Raw genomic sequence first — 20,704 nt, 5'->3', positions numbered from 1 at the left:
GGATGATAGAAAATTGCTATTATTGTTTTTTCTTTGAAGTAAATTTAGCCCACTTTTGCTAAAATAGAAAATATAGTCTACTGATGGTGCCTTGAATACCGGTTTCTTTCATTTAATGTTCATGTTATGGGGATATTTATATAAAGGAAATTTGTCTTTTGTGTCTGTTGAAAATTAAAGATTACTGACAGAGCCATAAGAAAATATTGCTTTATTTATCTGATCATATTGTAATATATTTGTTAGGTTTTCAGTAGGTTCAATTAGGTTCACTAGACTATATGCGTCATTTAAAAATTTTTCAATGAACATTCGAACAGTCCGGCCCTCGTCTTGTAGCTGATTTTTTTATTTGGCCCTCCGTCCATTTGACTTTGACACCCCTGTTCTAGAGTCTTATGGCTTGGGGGTAGAATCTGTTTAGAAGCCTCTTGGACCTAGACTTGGTGCTCCGGTACCGCTTGCTGTGCGGTAGCAGAGAGAACAGTCTACTACTTGGGTGGCTGGAGTCTTTGACAATTTTTAGGGCCGATGGAGAAAAGGAATAAAGATGCTTTTCTCTTCCTCCCTTTGGGGACACAGTTTTGATTGGGCACAGCTGGCATCAGTTTGGGCCGTTGTCATAGTTAACGATTGATACGATTGTCATGGTTACAGTGGCATGCTCTGACAGCAAGTTACAGAAAATAGAGTTTTGCAGTAAGTTAAACTATATGAACATTATAAGAACATTTTATTTCAATATTTGTTGCAATATATATACTCTCTTTCTTCCCAATTTTGTGATTACGATCTAGTCTCGTAGCTGCAACTCCCCAACGGGCGCGGGAGAGGCGAAGGTCGAGTCATGCGTCCTCAGACACATGGCCTGCCAAGCCGTGCTTCTTAACATCTGCTTGCTTAACCTGGGAACCAGCTGCACCAATGTGTCAGGAAACACTATGCAACTGATGACCAAGGTCAGCCTGCAGGCGCCCGGCCCGCCACAAGGAGTCGCTAGAGCGCGATGAGCCAAGTAAAGCCCCACCTTGGCCAAACCCTCCCCTAACCTGGACGACGTTGGGCCAATTGTGCGCCGCCTTATGGGACTCCCGGTCATACCGCAACACTGCGATGCAGTGCCTTTGTCCACTGCGCCACTCGGGTATAAGAACACTTTAAGTCATTTCAGGAACAATGGGAATAAACTACATAGATTTATTATGCATTAAGTATGTTATTTATGTTACTGAAAGAATCCAGAACAAACGGATGCATTTTTATTATTCTATTATCAGAAAGAGAGTGTCATGACATGCCCTGGGGGGAGGATCATAAAGACCTGGTAGAAACTGCCATGCCGTATTGAAGAAAGACAAACTCCTAAATCCCCAAAACGGGATAATTAAGCAATATTGACACTTTTGGGAATGGTCTATAGACACAGTTTAAGATGAGTGTGTTTCTTTTGGTGATCTCACGAAGGATAAAAAACACAAAGGTATCTCTTAAAGTGGACGTTTCTCAGCTGTCAGGTGAAACATATGTGATAAAAACATGAAACTATTTGTGAAAAGATGCAATGTGTTAACCTTCTAAATGAGAGTATGAATTTTCATATGAAAATCAGCTAGTCAGTGGCCACGCCCACGTGAGCATCGACATTCTGTCGGCATCATGGGAACCGCCCCTTTCTACTGAAATGTATAAAATCCTGATGAAATTCACAGCAGACCACGCAAACTAAGCTAAGGTTGCAAGTGGTTGAATTTCGAAGACTAGAAAACATGCAGCTGACGCAACATGTTGAAATAGTTGGCACTACAACTCTACCAAAGGACAAGACCATACCATGCGGAGCATTGGCTACACGTCTGGAAATGGTTAAACTCTGAGACTATCGATCACTACAGAATAAGAGCAAATCTTAGATGTATAATTACTAGTCTGCAGCTAGAAATGACGTAAATCTAGAACAAGAATACCAACAGAGAAATGACGTAAATCTAGAACAAGAATACCAACAACCGTTGACGCATCTATGAGAACATTTCCGAATGGTACTCTGAAGTATCCAATTTAACCACGTACATCCATGCAAGACTGACTTCTGGGGAAGTTAACCAGAGACCCTGATGAACCCTAAAGGACTATTGAGGATTCCAACAGTGAAGAAGACAACGACATATGGGTGTAAATATATAAATTGCAACTATTCTCCTTTTTGTCTACCAAGCCGTCATATTGGCTTAGTCCGCTAGGGACTTTTCTATCATTGTTAGTAACCAATATCTGTTTATGTATTTCTGTAATTTATTTTGTTAGTAAATAAATAATTAAGCCAATTTGTATATTTCTGACTCATTATGGAAACTAGGGTTCGTGCAGATAACCTGTAACAAATCTCTGCATCGTCTGACGACGAGTATGAAATATTGGCCCAATGCGCATCGTGGTAAGTGTCCATGTTAATTTATTAACTGAACACACAAAACAAAATAACGAAGTGAATGGAAGAAACAAAACAGTTCTGCAAGGTGACACTAAACAGAAAACAACCACCCACAAACAAGAGTGGGAAAACAGGCTGCCTAAGTATGGTTCTCAATCAGAGACAACGATAACCAGCTGTCTCTGATTGGGAACCATACCAGGCCGAAACACAGAAACACAACACCTAGACATACAACATAGAATACCCACCCACATCACACCCTGACCAAACTAAAAATAGAAACATACAAAGCAATCTACGGTCAGGGCGTGACATAACCAATAATTTTACGACATTAAGATGAGACTGATTAGAAGGTAAATAATAATTAATGACTGAAATGTAAGAGATCGGGAACCATTCCGAGTCGCTCTAAGAGTTCATTCGGAATACGGAACTCCTTAAATAACTTCTCTGTGGTGCCCCTTGTTATTAATGAGTTAATTGTTACATGATTAAATTCAATCACGTAATCAATTAAACGTTAGGTAATCAATTTGGAAAAATAGCATGTCATCACATAAAGGATTCAAAAGACCCGACAAGAGGGAGATGTAGAACACATGCCCTGGTGGTTAGTTTCAGTCCAAGTCCATTACCTGCTGCTTCCACACCCTGATACGACCATGCTAACAGTACATGACCAATTCTAATGAAGGCTACGTCACGTGGCACCATCAACCCGGCAAGCAACTATGAACATTCTCACGCTAACCAAGACTACCGCTAACGACGGCACACTGACTCAGCCTTGTATTTAAAGTAACTGTCCAGTGTTTCAAGATTTATATGAAATATGATCTATAATTAATTACAATATGAGTGAAATAATTGCCATTTTTTGGAAGGAAAGTTAAGTATGGTAAAAATCTGTCCATCAGCAGTGTTTCTCGTTATGTCAGCCAGTAACCACGTTTCCATCCACAGTTTGTGAATAAAGTCATACCATATAAAACATTTATAAACACAACAGCTGTGACAGACAGTTTTGTCACAATTTTATAAATTCCGACGGATAATTACTTCGTTTGACATGACGGGATCTTTTTTCATGCAAGAAATGGTGAGGGAAACAGCTGTATGCACAAATATTTATATAACCATCATGTCGAAGAACTTGTTGTGTGGTCCTCCCTCTACGACTCGGAAAACCATGTCGTTTATTAGGCTACAGATGAAATAAGTTACGATGAACTTCACAGGGTGGTGAAAGTGCACTGTGATCTTGATGCTCCTTTCCAATAAATATCGTGGGTGTAATTCTGGTGACATGATGATTGATGCTTGACTGCCGTTTGACAAATTTTCGCTCTTATCCAATATGTAGATTAGCCTACCTGCACTGTATCTGCAAGCTGTTGGATACAGAGCATATATTTATTTATTTTACAGTTTTTGTGACAAAACTATCGGTAGAGTTGTAAATGCAATGGAAACATTGAAATGTCTAATTTAATTATATATAAAAAATATTTAAAAAATCGAAGTAGATTTCTCATGTATCCTACTGTATCTCTGATGTAAGGAGATGACTGAGCACTTGGCATTAATGACATTCTCCCCGTAGAGAAAGATAATGCATATGTATGTTACCACAAAACAAAGTAACTTGTGGATGCATAAATGGTACAGTAGCGCCTAATACCTACAATACCTACTGTAATACCTAATAGAATACCTACTGTAATAACTAATACAATACCAACTGTAATACCTACTGTAATACCTACTGTAAAACCTAATACAACACCTACTGTAATACCTACTGTAATACCTAATAGAATACCTACTGTAATACCTACTGTAATACCTACTGTAATACCTACTGTAATACCTACTGTAATACCTACTACAATACCTACTGTAATACCTAATAGAATACCTACTGTAATACCTACTGTAATACCTAATACAATACCTACTGTAATACCTAATAGAATACCTACTGTAATACCTACTGTAATATCTATTGTAATACCTACTGTAATACCTACTGTAATACCTAATACAATACCTACTGTAATACCTAATAGAATACCTACTGTAATACCTACTGTAATACCTATTGTAATACCTACTGTAATACCTATTGTAATACCTACTGTAATACCTAATAGAATACCTACTGTAATACCTACTGTAATACCTATTGTAATACCTACTGTAATACCTATTGTAATACCTACTGTAATACCTATTGTAATACCTACTGTAATACCTACTGTAATACCTAATACAATACCTACTGTAATACCTAATAGAATACCTACTGTAATACCTACTGTAATACCTATTGTAATACCTACTGTAATACCTATTGTAATACCTAATACAATACCTACTGTAATACCTACTGTAATACCTATTGTAATACCTAATACAATACCTACTGTAATACCTAATACAATACCTAGTACAATACCTACTGTAATACCTACTGTAATACCTAATAGAATACCTACTGTAATACCTACTGTAATACCTATTGTAATACCTACTGTAATACCTAATACAATACCTAGTACAATACCTACTGTAATACCTACTGTAATACCTATTGTAATACCTAATACAATACATACTGTAATACCTAATACAATACCTATTGTAATACCTAATACAATACCTACTGTAATACCTAATACAATACCTAGTACAATACCTACTGTAATACCTACTGTAATACCTATTGTAATACCTAATACAATACCTACTGTAATACCTAATACAATACCTATTGTAATACCTAATACAATACCTACTGTAATACCTAATACAATACCTACTGTAATACCTACTGTAATACCTACTGTAATACCTAATACAATACCTACTGTAATACCTAATACAATACCTAGTACAATACCTACTGTAATACCTACTGTAATACCTAGTACAATACCTACTGTAATACCCACTGTAATACCTATTGTAATACCTACTGTAATACCTACTAGAATACCTACTGTAATACCTACTATACCTACTGTAATACCTACTATACCTACTGTAATACCCACTGTAATACCTACTAGAATACCTACTGTAATACCTACTATACCTACTGTAATACCTACTATACCTACTGTAATACCCACTGTAATACCTACTAGAATACCTACTGTAATACCCACTGTAATATCTACTAGAATACCTACTAGAATACCTACTAGAATACCTACTGTAATACCTACTAGAATACCCACTGTAATACCTACTAGAATTCCTGCTGTAATACCCACTGTAACACCTACTAGAATACCTACTGTAATACCTACTAGAATACCTACTGTAATACCTACTATCATACCTACTGTAATACCTACTGTAATACCTACTATCATACCTACTGTAATACCTACTGTAATACCTACTATCATACCTACTGTAATACCTACTGTAATACCTACTACAAAACCTACTGTAATACCTACTGTAATACCTACTGTAATACCTACTGTAATACCTACTGTAATACCTACTACAATACCTACTGTAATACCTACTAGAATACCTACTGTAATACCTACTGTAATACCTACTGTAATACCTACTGTAATACCTACTACAAAACCTACTGTAATACCTAATAGAATACCTACTGTAATACCTACTGTAATACCTAATACAATACCTACTGTAATACCTAATAGAATACCTACTGTAATACCTACTGTAATACCTATTGTAATACCTACTGTAATACCTATTGTAATACCTACTGTAATACCTAATAGAATACCTACTGTAATACCTACTGTAATACCTATTGTAATACCTACTGTAATACCTATTGTAATACCTACTGTAATACCTACTGTAATACCTAATACAATACCTACTGTAATACCTAATAGAATACCTACTGTAATACCTACTGTAATACCTATTGTAATACCTACTGTAATACCTATTGTAATACCTAATACAATACCTACTGTAATACCTACTGTAATACCTATTGTAATACCTAATACAATACCTACTGTAATACCTAATACAATACCTAGTACAATACCTACTGTAATACCTACTGTAATACCTAATAGAATACCTACTGTAATACCTACTGTAATACCTATTGTAATACCTACTGTAATACCTAATACAATACCTAGTACAATACCTACTGTAATACCTACTGTAATACCTATTGTAATACCTAATACAATACCTACTGTAATACCTAATACAATACCTATTGTAATACCTAATACAATACCTACTGTAATACCTAATACAATACCTAGTACAATACCTACTGTAATACCTACTGTAATACCTATTGTAATACCTAATACAATACCTACTGTAATACCTAATACAATACCTATTGTAATACCTAATACAATACCTACTGTAATACCTAATACAATACCTACTGTAATACCTACTGTAATACCTACTGTAATACCTAATACAATACCTACTGTAATACCTAATACAATACCTAGTACAATACCTACTGTAATACCTACTGTAATACCTAGTACAATACCTACTGTAATACCCACTGTAATACCTATTGTAATACCTACTGTAATACCTACTAGAATACCTACTGTAATACCTACTATACCTACTGTAATACCTACTATACCTACTGTAATACCCACTGTAATACCTACTAGAATACCTACTGTAATACCTACTATACCTACTGTAATACCTACTATACCTACTGTAATACCCACTGTAATACCTACTAGAATACCTACTGTAATACCCACTGTAATACCTACTAGAATACCTACTAGAATACCTACTAGAATACCTACTGTAATACCTACTAGAATACCCACTGTAATACCTACTAGAATTCCTGCTGTAATACCCACTGTAACACCTACTAGAATACCTACTGTAATACCTACTAGAATACCTACTGTAATACCTACTATCATACCTACTGTAATACCTACTGTAATACCTACTATCATACCTACTGTAATACCTACTGTAATACCTACTATCATACCTACTGTAATACCTACTGTAATACCTACTACAAAACCTACTGTAATACCTACTGTAATACCTACTGTAATACCTACTGTAATACCTACTGTAATACCTACTACAATACCTACTGTAATACCTACTAGAATACCTACTGTAATACCTACTGTAATACCTACTGTAATACCTACTGTAATACCTACTGTAATACCTACTACAAAACCTACTGTAATACCTACTGTAATACCTACTGTAATACCTACTGTAATACCTACTACAATACCTACTGTAATACCTACTAGAATACCTACTGTAATACCTACTACAAAACCTACTGTAATACCTACTACAATACCTACTGTAATACCTACTGTAATACCCACCTTAATACCCACTTTAATACCTACTGCAGTACCTACTGTAAATTATTCAAACCCACAGTAAAAAGAAGAACAACTGAGTGAGTGAGTGAGTGAGTGAGTGAGTGAGTGTGTGTGTGAGTCTGTATCTGCTGAAAAAGAGAGAGAGATTGAGAGGAAACAATCACCAAGCTGCTTCTCTTTCAATGCTTTTCATTTTCTATTTATTTACATATGAAGCTATTATAAAATAAGAACATAACAAACAGAAACAGACATTCCAGCGTTTGTACATACAGTGCAGGGTTACATAGGTTACATACAGGACAAGAACCTCTCTAAGGCGGATCAGGAGTTGTGTGGTAGCAAGTGGTTTCATGTGGCTTTCTGCTGTGGAACAGTTGTGTCATAGCGAGAGACACTGAGTTGAAGAGTTCACAGTTCTGTGTGGTGTTGTGACTAGCTAGGCCAGAGACCATCTGGATTCTACCACAGCAGAGGTGAACAAGCCAATCCACAAATGGCCGGTACTGGTTTTTGTTCCAGCCACCGGATTCTATGGCCACGCCAGGCCTTTGTGGATAACACTGGCCATACTGGGACTATAACCTTTGTTCTCTGGTCTCTAAGGAAGGTCCCTGAATAAGCTCAGTCCCAATTGTACATTCTAAATGCTACTGAATTGCTAGATCAGTTTCTGTAGCTGTTTACCATAGATGGGCCGGGCAGGCGGCCACATTGGGAAAGGGGGGAGACAAACCTCCCTGACACTGAAGTTCCAAGTGTTCTGTTAATTATGCAATCACCAATCAGGTACTGAGTTCCATGGTGTTACCATTGTTGAGTAATTTAGCAGACGCTCTTATCCAGAGCAATTAGGGTTAAGTACCTAGCTCAAGGGCACGTCAACAGATTTTTCACCTCGTCAGCTCGAGGTTTCACCTAGTGAACTCGAGGATTCGAACCAGCGACATGTCAGTTACAGGCCCCCAACACTCTTAACTGCTAACCTACCTGCCCCCCCCCAATTATTTTTTTTTTACACATGTAATTTATGCAGTCCCTATGGCAAATTAATGATTCAGTGGGGTGCATTTCAATAGTCTTAAGTAGCCATCTCTCCTCGTCTCCCAGGAAGGATGCAGCTACACTACAACTCCTCTAGAGGGCAGTGTTTCTCTCTGTTAAGTCTCCACTAGGGCACAGTCAGTCAGCAGGCACCATGTTACAGAATGATGCAGGTAGAAACAGAATGCATAGAGCAGACACAGTCTATTATATTATTCTATAAGCATAGACAACTGTGTCTGTTTGTCCATGAAGTCAGTCTCTATCTGGAGAGCTCTGTAACAGTGTAGGCCTGCTCACTGGATGTCACACTGCAAAAAGTCACACTGCAGTCGATCGCTGTACAATATCTCCTATCATGTTCACCCTAGTTGTTCTCACAATGAGATTAAAAAAAAGAAAGGATAGAGAAAAGAAAGGGAGGACATAAAAGGATGGAGTGATATGATCAACAGGCACTATTTTATTTACTGCCTCTGTCAGACCTGAGCAATCGAAAACAGATCAGTCGCATCATCTTCTCTACACTCCCATCTGCTTCATTGCCCAGGCAACAGAGACTGTGATGGCTTCTTTGTGCTGTAGCACTAGACTACATTTCCCATGACCCACCTCTGTCTTGCATATCTACTTCCTGGAAGATACAGTTTCAGCATCCCGTCATTGCTGTCAGTGTGTGGAAGAAGATGATAGAGTGTGTGCGTGTGTGTGTGGGGTGGGGGGGGATCTTCAGGTTGGAGTTCTAGAAAGATGTCAGAGTTTCCGATTTGGAATTCCGAGTTAGTTTACTGTTGAAAACGATTTCACCAGTCGGAGCTCGTTTTTTCCCACGTTCTAAATGGTCTTGACTTGACTAAAGTTGGAAGTCAAAGATTTCCGACTTCCCAGTTGTTTTGAACATGGCATGTGTTCCACAGTCCGGGGCACTACTTGTCGTTCTCATCTTCTTCACTCATGCTACTGAAGGAGGCTGAGGCCTCTTTGGGTGAGGAGGGGGAGGCTGGCCTGGGCCGAGACCAGCAAGAGGGAGGAGATGGGGAACGGGATGGAGACAGTTGCCTGGGTGGACTGTTGCTAGGTGACCCGCGAGGTGACATGGCGTAGGAGATCATCCGACCACTACGCTCACTAAACACCTGTTTCTGTTGGGGGGGGGGGGGGTAGAGGGATGGAGAGAGAGAGAGGGCGAGAGGAGAGTGATGGAAAGAGAGGAAGGGAAGGAGTGAGGGGGGTAGGTTAGAGTGGAGAGAGAATAGGGGGAAGGATAGAGAGTTTAGAGAGGGATGGAGGGAGGGGGGTAGGTTAGTAGAGAGAGGATAGGGGGAGGGATAGAGAATTTAGAGAGGGATGGAGGGAGGGGGTAGGTTAGAGTGGAGAGAGAATAGGGGGAGGGATAGAGAGTTTAGAGAGGGATGGAGGGAGGGGGAGAGTGGAGAGAGGATAGAGAGGGATGGAGAGTGGAGAGAGGATGGGGAGGGATAGAGAGTTTAGAGAGGGATGGAGGGAGGGGGGTAGGTTAGAGTGGAGAGAATAGGGGGAGGGATAGAGAGAGTTTAGAGAGGGAGGGGGGTAGGGGAGAGTGGAGAGAGGATAGGGTGGAGGGATATGGAGGGAGGGGGTAGGGGAGAGTGGAGAGAGTATAGGGTGGAGGGATAGAGAGTTTAGAGAGGGATGGAGGTAGGGAGGGGGGTAGGTTAGAGTGGAGATTGGATAGGGTGGAGAGATAGCGAGGATATGGTGGAGGGATGGAGAGAGTTTAGAGAGGGATGGAAGGAGGGGGTAGGTTAGAGTGGAGAGAGGATAGGGTGGAGGGATAGCGAGGATATGGTGGAGGGATGGAAAGAGAGGAAGTCGGAGAGAGACAGAGACCGGTATGTGAGAGTACTTTCACTTCAAAGACTAGTCTAGTTGGAGGTACACAGTTTAGTTCACAGATTAGATTTTTGAACAAGGAAGTGACATGTCAGATGAGTGATTGTAAAATTTGCATGAGCGGAGCATGAGAGACAGGCCTTACTTACCCATGTTCCATCCGGGCCGAACAGTTCCAGGAAGTTACCAATGAACTCCCGTGATTTCTCCTCCCACTTCTGTATGAGGTCATGGCTCTTCTCCTCCACGCGGTAGACAAAGTGTTTACTCTTCTCCTCCACCGTCTTCACCTTCTCCTTCATACGGTCCACCTGGTTCTGAAGGCAGTACTTCTTCTCCTGAGGAAGGTTGGATGGAGGTTGGATGGAGGTTGGAGGGAGAGAGGTTGTAGGGAGAGAGGGAGGTTGGGGAAGGATGGAGGTTGGGAGAAGATGGAGGAATGTTGGAGGGAGCTTGGAGAGAGGTTGGAGGGAGCGAGGTTGGTAGAAGGTTGGAGAGAGGTTGGAGGAAAGTTGAAGGAATGAGAGAGGGAGGCAGGAAGATTGGGGAAATGTTGGAGGGAGGTTGGAAGAAGTTGGAGGGAGGTTGGAGGAAAATTGAAGGGAGGGAGGGAGTTGGAGGGAGCTGAATTCCTTGGTGTTACCATTGTTGAAATGATGTAACATCCATTCATTTATGCAGTCGCTATGGCAACGGGGTGCATTTCAATAGTCTTAAGTAGCCATCTCTCCTCGTCTCCCAGGAAAGATGAAGCTACACTACAACTCCTCTAGAGGGCAGTGTTTCCCTCTGTTAAGTCTCCACTAGGGCACAGTCAGTCAGCAGGCACCATGTTACAGAATGATGCAGGTAGAAACAGAATGCATAGGGCAGACACAGTCTATTATCTTATTCTATAAGCATAGAGAACTGTGTCTGTTTGTCCATGAAGTCAGTCTCTATCTGGAGAGCTCTGTAACAGTGTAGGCCTGCTCACTGGATGTCACACTGCAAAAAGTCACACTGCAGTTGATCGCTGTACAATATCTCCTATCATGTTCACCCTAGTTGAGATAAACTAAAAGAAAGGATGGAGAAAAGGGAGGACGTAAAATGATGGAGTGATATGATCAACAGGTTGGAGGGAGGTTGGGGGTGAACGGAAGGTTAGAGGAAGGTTGGAGGGAGCTTGAGGGGAGATTAGAGGAAGGTTGGGCGGAGGGTGGAGGAAGGTTGTAGGACTGTTGGAGGGAGGTTGTAGGAAGGTTGTAGGAAGGTTGGAGAAATGTTGAAGGTAGGTTGGAGGAAGGTTGAAGAAATGTTGCCTCCTTCATACGGTCCACCTGGTTCTGCAGGCGGTACTTCTTCTCCTGAGGAAGGTTAGAGGGAGGTTGAAGAGAGGGAGGTTGAAGAGAGGGAGGTTGAAGAGGGGGAGGTTGAAGGGAGGGAGGTTGAAGAGAGGGAGGTTGAATAGAGAGAGGTTGAATAGAGAGAGGCAGGAGGAATGTTGAAGGGAGTGAGGTTGAAGAGAGGGAGGTTGAAGAGAGGGAGGTTGAATAGAGAGAGGTTGAATAGAGAGAGGCAGGAGGTATGTTGAAGGGAGTGAGGTTGAAGAGAGGGAGGTTGAAGAGAGGGAGGTTGAAGAGAGGGAGGTTGAAGAGAGGGAGGTTGAAGGGAGGGAGGTTGAAGAGAGGGAGGTTGAAGGGAGGGAGGTTGAAGGGAGGGAGGTTGAAGGGAGGGAGGTTGAAGAGAGGGAGGTTGAAGAGAGGGAGGTTGGAGAGAGGGAGGTTGGAGGAAGTTGGAGAGAGGTTGGAGGAATGTTGAAGGGAGGGAGGTTGAAGAGAGGGAGGTTGGAGGAAGTTGGAGAGAGGTTGGAGGAATGTTGAAGGGAGGGAGGTTGGTGGAAGGAGGTTGGAGGGAGGTTGAAGAGAGGGAGGTTGAAGAGAGGGAGGTTGAAGGGAGGGAGGTTGAAGAGAGGGAGGTTGAAGAGAGGGAGGTTGGAGAGAGGGAGGTTGGAGGAAGTTGGAGAGAGGTTGGAGGAATGTTGAAGGGAGGGAGGTTGGTGGAAGGAGGTTGGAGGGAGGTTGGCTGTACTGTATGTCTGTGTTTTTTGACAGTTATCAGTTATGTTCTGAGTGTACACGGACACACAAAAGCGACAGTTCTGTTAAGGGTAGACAGCACAGACACACACACTTACGTTGATGAAGCTGACGTTGAGCTCTTTAGCGGTGTAGCCTCGCTGTAGGTTGCGTCTAGCGTAGAGGTCGTAGTCTCGTACGATACGAGTGATCAGGTCAGAGGTCGAGATACCCTCCGTCCGCTGGGTCGGCACGAACATGCCTGGAACACACACGTACACACACATATTATAAATAAACACCCACACATTTATAAATATATTATAAACACCCACACATTTATAAATATATTATAAACACCCACACATATTCTAAATATATTAGAAATAAATACCCACACATATTCTAAATATATTATAAACACCCACACATATTCTAAATATATTAGAAATAAATACCCACACATATTCTAAATATATTATAAACACCCACACATTTATAAATATATCATAAACACCCACACATTTATAAATATATTATAAACACCCACACATATTCTAAATATATTACAAATAAACACCCACACAGTTGAACATGCACACACACACACACTGATCGTCGAGAATCATCCTTCCCTAATCTGAAAGCCTGCTGAAGTCAATGGCAGAAAGTCTCTAAAAAGTGGTGTAAACCCCATTGTAAATGAGTGACGCTTCGCAACACATCAAACCAATCAAATGACTTGCTTAGGAGGAGAGTGTTGAAGCCATACAGTCATTTGTTCTAGCAGAGGAGATGTAACGCCTTCAAAGACTACAGCACAATTCTGGCAAAACAGAATTACGTTTTTTTTTTTTTTTTTTTTTTCTGCAAAATTGCAAACTAGCAAAACGGTACACAACAACTGTTTGCAGTCAGTGAACAGTGACAAACATAACACGCTGCACCCCTCCTACGGGCACGTAGGGGAGCGTTCTTAAAATGTAACATCTAATCAAATTGTCGCTGCTGAAAGCCGGCGGAACATTCTAGACATTTCGGCTAATACAAGAATCTCCAGACGTGTGGATACCTGAAACTGATTCTGAATAGAGCTTTACACACACATACACACACACACACACATACACACACATACACACACCTGCCTCCTTGATATGTTTGTAGACGTCCTCAGTTCCTGCTGAGGAGTATGGGATATCGTCATGAGCCACAAAATCGATCTGAGAAACAATCAGAACACAATAAGACAAGAATCACAGAGCAGGAAGACAAGAATCACAGAACAGGAAGACAAGAATCACAAAACAGGAAGACAAGAATCCCAGAGCAGGAAGAAAGCGCATGCAGATAAAGTGAGACCCAGAAAAGAGCCGTGCACGCTAGCACATTACTCTAGATACACAGTCAGAGAACGCTGAATGAACAAGTGTGATGGAAACAGCCAGACACACCTGGTGTTTCTCCAGGAAGTCCTGTGTGAGCGTCCATGGTGCGTCTCGGACCACCTCGTCGACATAGCGACAGTGTCTCAGAGCCTCGTACCTCTCATCCTCCGTCATCACTGTGAAACCCTTGTACTTGTGGGTCAGCTCATCACTGCACACTGACACACACACACACACAGTCACAAAGGTAACAGAGAGTATGAATAACATATATGTTTAGCTAAGAGTCATTATATCCACATGTTTATAAATGTATGTCCGTACAAATCGAAATTGCTTCAGTTTTAAGTCTTTTGTAAGGAACATTTGTATGAACAATATTTTCCAGTTTTTCGAAACTACATGTGTGTGTGTGTACATACCTCCCACTATGAGGTATGCATTGGGGAAGAGGTTCTTGGCCTGCATCAGGGCTCTGGCATGGCCGGAGTGGAACAGATCAAATATTCCATCTGCATATACACGCACTGGACGGTCCACTGAAGAGGACACACACAGAGTTTACATCTAGAGGACACACACACAGAGAGTTTACATCTAGAGGACACACACAGAGAGTTTACATCTAGAGGACACACACAGAGAGTTTACATCTAGAGGACACACAGAGAGTTTACATCTAGAGGACACACAGAGAGTTTACATCTAGAGGACACACACAGAGAGTTTACATCTAGAGGACACACAGAGAGTTTACATCTAGAGGACACACACAGAGAGTTTACATCTAGAGGACACACACAGAGAGTTTACATCTAGAGGACACACACAGAGAGTTTACATCTAGAGGACACACAGAGAGTTTACATCTAGAGGACACACACAGAGTTTACATCTAGAGGACACACAGAGAGTTTACATCTAGAGGACACACACAGATGTAACATCTAGAGGACACACACAGAGAGTTTACATCTAGAGGACACACACAGAGAGTTTACATCTAGAGGACACACACAGAGTTTACATCTAGAGGACACACAGAGAGTTTACATCTAGAGGACACACAGAGAGTTTACATCTAGAGGACACACACAGATGTAACATCTAGAGGACACACACAGAGTTTACATCTAGAGGACACACACAGATGTAACATCTAGAGGACACACAGAGAGTTTACATCTAGAGGACTCACAGAGTTTACATCTAGAGGACACACACAGATGTAACATCTAGAGGACACACACAGAGTTTACATCTAGAGGACACACACAGATGTAACATCTAGAGGACACACAGAGAGTTTACATCTAGAGGACACACAGAGTTTACATCTAGAGGACACACAGAGAGTTTACATCTAGAGGACACACAGAGAGTTTACATCTAAAGGACACACAGAGTTTACATCTAGAGGACACACAGAGTTTACATCTAGAGGACACACACAGATGTAACATCTAGAGGACACACACAGAGTTTAAATCTAGAGGACACACACAGAGTTTACATCTAGAGGACACACACAGATGTAACATCTAGAGGACACACACAGAGTTTACATCTAGAGGACACACACAGATGTAACATCTAGAGGACACACAGAGAGTTTACATCTAGAGGACTCACAGAGTTTACATCTAGAGGACACACACAGATGTAACATCTAGAGGACACACACAGAGTTTACATCTAGAGGACACACACAGATGTAACATCTAGAGGACACACAGAGAGTTTACATCTAGAGGACACAGAGTTTACATATTGAGGACACACACAGATGTAACATCTAGAGGACACACAGAGAGTTTACATCTAGAGGACACACACAGAGTTTACATCTAGAGGACACACACAGATGTAACATCTAGAGGACACACACAGAGTTTAAATCTAGAGGACACACACAGAGTTTACATCTAGAGGACACACACAGATGTAACATCTAGAGGACACACACAGAGTTTACATCTAGAGGACACACACAGATGTAACATCTAGAGGACACACAGAGAGTTTACATCTAGAGGACTCACAGAGTTTACATCTAGAGGACACACACAGATGTAACATCTAGAGGACACACACAGAGTTTACATCTAGAGGACACACACAGATGTAACATCTAGAGGACACACAGAGAGTTTACATCTAGAGGACACAGAGTTTACATATTGAGGACACACACAGATGTAACATCTAGAGGACACACAGAGAGTTTACATCTAGAGGACACACACAGAGTTTACATCTAGAGGACACACAGAGAGTTTACATCTAGAGGACACACAGAGAGTTTACATCTAGAGGACACACAGAGAGTTTACATCTAGAGGACACACAGAGAGTTTACATCTAGAGGACACACAGAGTTTACATCTAGAGGACACACACAGATGTAACATCTAGAGGACACACACAGAGTTTAAATCTAGAGGACACACACAGAGTTTACATCTAGAGGACACACACAGAGTTTACATCTAGAGGACACACACAGAGTTTACATCTAGAGGACACACACAGAGTTTACATCTAGAGGACACACGGAGAGTTTACATCTAGAGGACACACAGAGTTTACATCTAGAGGACACACACAGATGTAACATCTAGAGGACACACACAGATGTAACATCTAGAGGACACACACAGAGTTTAAATCTAGAGGACACACACAGAGTTTACATCTAGAGGACACACAGAGTTTACATCTAGAAGACACACAGAGAGTTTACATCTAGAGGACACACACAGATGTAACATCTAGAGGACACACACAGAGAGTTTACATCTAGAGGACACACACAGAGAGTTTACATCTAGAGGACACAAAGAGAGTTTACATCTAGAAGACACACAGAGAGTTTACATCTAGAGGACACAGAGAGAGTTTACATCTAGAGGACACACACAGAGTTTACATCTAGAGGACACACAGAGAGTTTACATCTAGAGGACACACAGAGAGTTTACATCTAGAGGACACACAGAGTTTACATCTAGAGGACACACACAGAGTTTACATCTAGAGGACACACAGAGAGTTTACATCTAGAGGACACACAGAGAGTTTACATCTAGAGGACACACAGAGAGTTTACATCTAGAGGAAACACACACAGAGAGTTTACATCTAGAGGACACACAGAGAGTTTACATCTAGAGGACACACAGAGAGTTTACATCTAGAGGACACACAGAGTTTACATCTAGAGGACACACAGAGAGTTTACATCTAGAGGACACACAGAGAGTTTACATCTAGAAGACACACAGAGAGTTTACATCTAGAGGACACAGAGAGAGTTTACATCTAGAGGACACACACAGAGTTTACATCTAGAGGACACACAGAGAGTTTACATCTAGAGGACACACAGAGAGTTTACATCTAGAGGACACACAGAGTTTACATCTAGAGGACACACACAGAGTTTACATCTAGAGGACACACAGAGAGTTTACATCTAGAGGACACACAGAGAGTTTACATCTAGAAGACACACAGAGAGTTTACATCTAGAGGACACACACAGATGTAACATCTAGAGGACACACACAGAGAGTTTACATCTAGAGGACACACACAGAGTTTACATCTAGAGGACACACACAGAGAGTTTACATCTAAAGGACACACACAGAGAGTTTACATCTAGAGGACACACAGAGAGTTTACATCTAGAAGACACACAGAGAGTTTACATCTAGAGGACACAGAGAGAGTTTACATCTAGAGGACACACAGAGAGTTTACATCTAGAGGACACAGAGAGAGTTTACATCTAAAGGACACACACAGAGTTTACATCTAGAGGACACACAGAGAGTTTACATCTAGAGGACACACAGAGAGTTTACATCTAGAGGACACACAGAGTTTACATCTAGAGGACACACAGAGAGTTTACATCTAGAGGACACACACAGAGAGTTTACATCTAGAGGACACACACAGAGAGTTTACATCTAGAGGACACACAGAGAGTTTACATCTAGAGGACGGACACACAGAGAGTTTACATCTAGAGGACACACAGAGAGTTTACATCTAGAGGACACACACAGAGAGTTTACATCTAGAGGACACACACAGAGAGTTTACATCTAGAGGACACACAGAGAGTTTACATCTAGAGGACACACAGAGAGTTTACATCTAGAGGACACACAGAGAGTTTACATCTAGAGGACACACACAGAGAGTTTACATCTAGAGGACACACAGAGAGTTTACATCTAGAGGACACACACAGAGAGTTTACATCTAGAGGACACACACAGAGAGTTTACATCTAGAGGACACACAGAGAGTTTACATCTAGAGGACACACAGAGAGTTTACATCTAGAGGACACACACAGAGTTTACATCTAGAGGACACACAGAGAGTTTACATCTAGAGGACACACAGAGAGTTTACATCTAGAGGACACACAGAGAGTTTACATCTAGAGGACACACACAGAGAGTTTATATCTAGAGGACACACACAGAGAGTTTACATCTAGAGGACACACAGAGAGTTTACATCTAGAGGACACACAGAGAGTTTACATCTAGAGGACACACACAGAGAGTTTACATCTAGAGGACACACACAGAGAGTTTACATCTAGAGGACACACACAGATGTAACATCTAGAGGACACACAGATGTAACATCTAGAGGACACACAGAGAGTTTACATCTAGAGGACACACAGAGTTTACATCTAGAGGACACACACAGAGTTTACATCTAACACATATATACCACTATCATAGAGGAGAAGAGGAGTAGGAGAAAGTGAGGAGGATGTGGAAAAGAAGAACGGATGGTTATGAGTGAAAATACTGAGGATGGGAAGAGGAGAGGAGGAAGAATGAGGATAAGAGGAGGAACAGTGATAAACTAGTGATGGAGCTTGGACCAGAAGAGGAGGTATACTTGGGGTGCCTCTGCGGGCCTGGGCGATGGAGAGTTTCTCATGGGGGGCGCGGCACTCACAGCTGGTGTCCTTGGCAAAGATAGCAGGCTCTGTCAGCATCTGAGAGAGAGAGAGAGACCCATACAACCTAGATTTATGTTTGTTTATTTTCCCTGTTGTACCTGAACTCTTTGTACATGATTACAACACTGTATATAGACATATGACATTTGAAATGTCTTTATTCTTTTGAAACTTTTGTGAGTGTAATGTTAACTTTTGTGAGTGTAATGTTAACTGTAACATTAACTGTAATGTTAACTGTTGTGAGTGTAATGTTAACTGTAACATTAACTGTAATGGTAACTGTTGTGAGTGTAATGTTAACTGTAACATTAACTGTAATGTTAACTGTTGTGAGTGTAATGTTAACTGTAACATTAACTGTAATGTTAACTGTTGTGAGTGTAATGTTAACTGTAACATTAACTGTAATGTTAACTGTTGTGAGTGTAATGTTAACTGTAACATTAACTGTAATGTTAACTGTTGTGAGTGTAATGTTAACTGTAACATTAACTGTAATGTTAACTGTTGTGAGTGTAATGTTAACTGTAACATTAACTGTAATGTTAACTGTTGTGAGTGTAATGTTAACTGTAACATTAACTGTAATGTTAACTGTTGTGAGTGTAATGTTAACTGTAACATTAACTGTAATGTTAACTGTTGTGAGTGTAATGTTAACTGTTACATTAACTGTAATGTTAACTGTTGTGAGTGTAATGTTAACTGTAACATTAACTGTAATGTTAACTGTTGTGAGTGTAATGTTAACTGTAACATTAACTGTAATGGTAACTGTTGTGAGTGTAATGTTAACTGTTACATTAACTGTAATGTTAACTGTTGTGAGTGTAATGTTAACTGTAACATTAACTGTAATGGTAACTGTTGTGAGTGTAATGTTAACTGTTACATTAACTGTAATGGTAACTGTTGTGAGTGTAATGTTAACTGTAACATTAACTGTAATGTTAACTGTTGTGAGTGTAATGTTAACTGTTATTTTGTTATTGTTTATTTCACTTTTGTTTATCTATTCCACTTACTTAGGCTTATTGATATGTTTCCCATGTCAATAAAGCCAATTGAATTGTACTGAATTGATTTAACAGAGGAAGAGATTTAACTGTTAGACACTTTATTGGTTCAGTGTTACAGCGTTAACATCAGCATATTAAAACAGCACATCAAATTCACATCTACAAAACCATTTTGCTCTTCACAACAAACCACAAATGGTATGGATTTACAGAGGAACAACGTGATAGATGAAGAGAGTGGCAAAGAGAGAGCAGCAAAGAAGTGAGAGGAAAGATTCACCTGAAAAGCAAAAGAGGCAGAAAGAATCCAATTTCATTTGAGAGGGGGATGGAGAGAGGAGTGGGAGACACAGAGAAAGTGAGAGATGGAGGAGATTTAAAAAAAAAAGTTGTCCCCTTCTTGATTGCCATCCCCTCTCTCTGGCTTAGTAATGTCCATTATGTTATTGATCAGGTCTAATATCTATTCTCTATCACAACTATCAATTACATGGTGATGGG

At 40.6% G+C, this 20,704-nt stretch overlaps 1 protein-coding gene across 4 annotated transcripts in view; it reads right to left on the bottom strand.

Moving 5' to 3' along the window:
* Positions 1-7,987: 7,987 nt before the first annotated feature.
* Positions 7,988-20,704, bottom strand: part of LOC110490905 (choline-phosphate cytidylyltransferase B) — a 21,992-nt gene continuing 9,275 nt past the window's right edge. For 3 of the 4 annotated variants that reach the window (XM_036943693.1, XM_036943692.1, XM_036943691.1), the window contains exons 2-8: positions 19,118-19,217; positions 14,602-14,718; positions 14,246-14,397; positions 13,936-14,014; positions 12,911-13,053; positions 10,881-11,069; positions 7,988-10,001 (exon numbers count right to left, since the gene is read on the bottom strand). In XM_036943693.1, the coding sequence (XP_036799588.1) occupies positions 9,786-10,001; positions 10,881-11,069; positions 12,911-13,053; positions 13,936-14,014; positions 14,246-14,397; positions 14,602-14,718; positions 19,118-19,217 (996 nt within the window). In that variant the 3' untranslated portion in view covers positions 7,988-9,785. Of the gene's footprint in view, positions 10,002-10,880; positions 11,070-11,767; positions 12,081-12,910; positions 13,054-13,935; positions 14,015-14,245; positions 14,398-14,601; positions 14,719-19,117; positions 19,218-20,704 lie in introns of those variants that run through there. The other variant, XM_036943694.1, reaches the window with a different exon arrangement.

Source organism: Oncorhynchus mykiss, chromosome 15, assembly GCF_013265735.2.
Source record: "Oncorhynchus mykiss isolate Arlee chromosome 15, USDA_OmykA_1.1, whole genome shotgun sequence".
In the NCBI taxonomy this organism is placed as follows: domain Eukaryota; kingdom Metazoa; phylum Chordata; class Actinopteri; order Salmoniformes; family Salmonidae; genus Oncorhynchus; species Oncorhynchus mykiss.
Note: the sequence above shows the minus strand (reverse complement) of the source record. Positions and strands in the feature narration are given on the sequence as shown.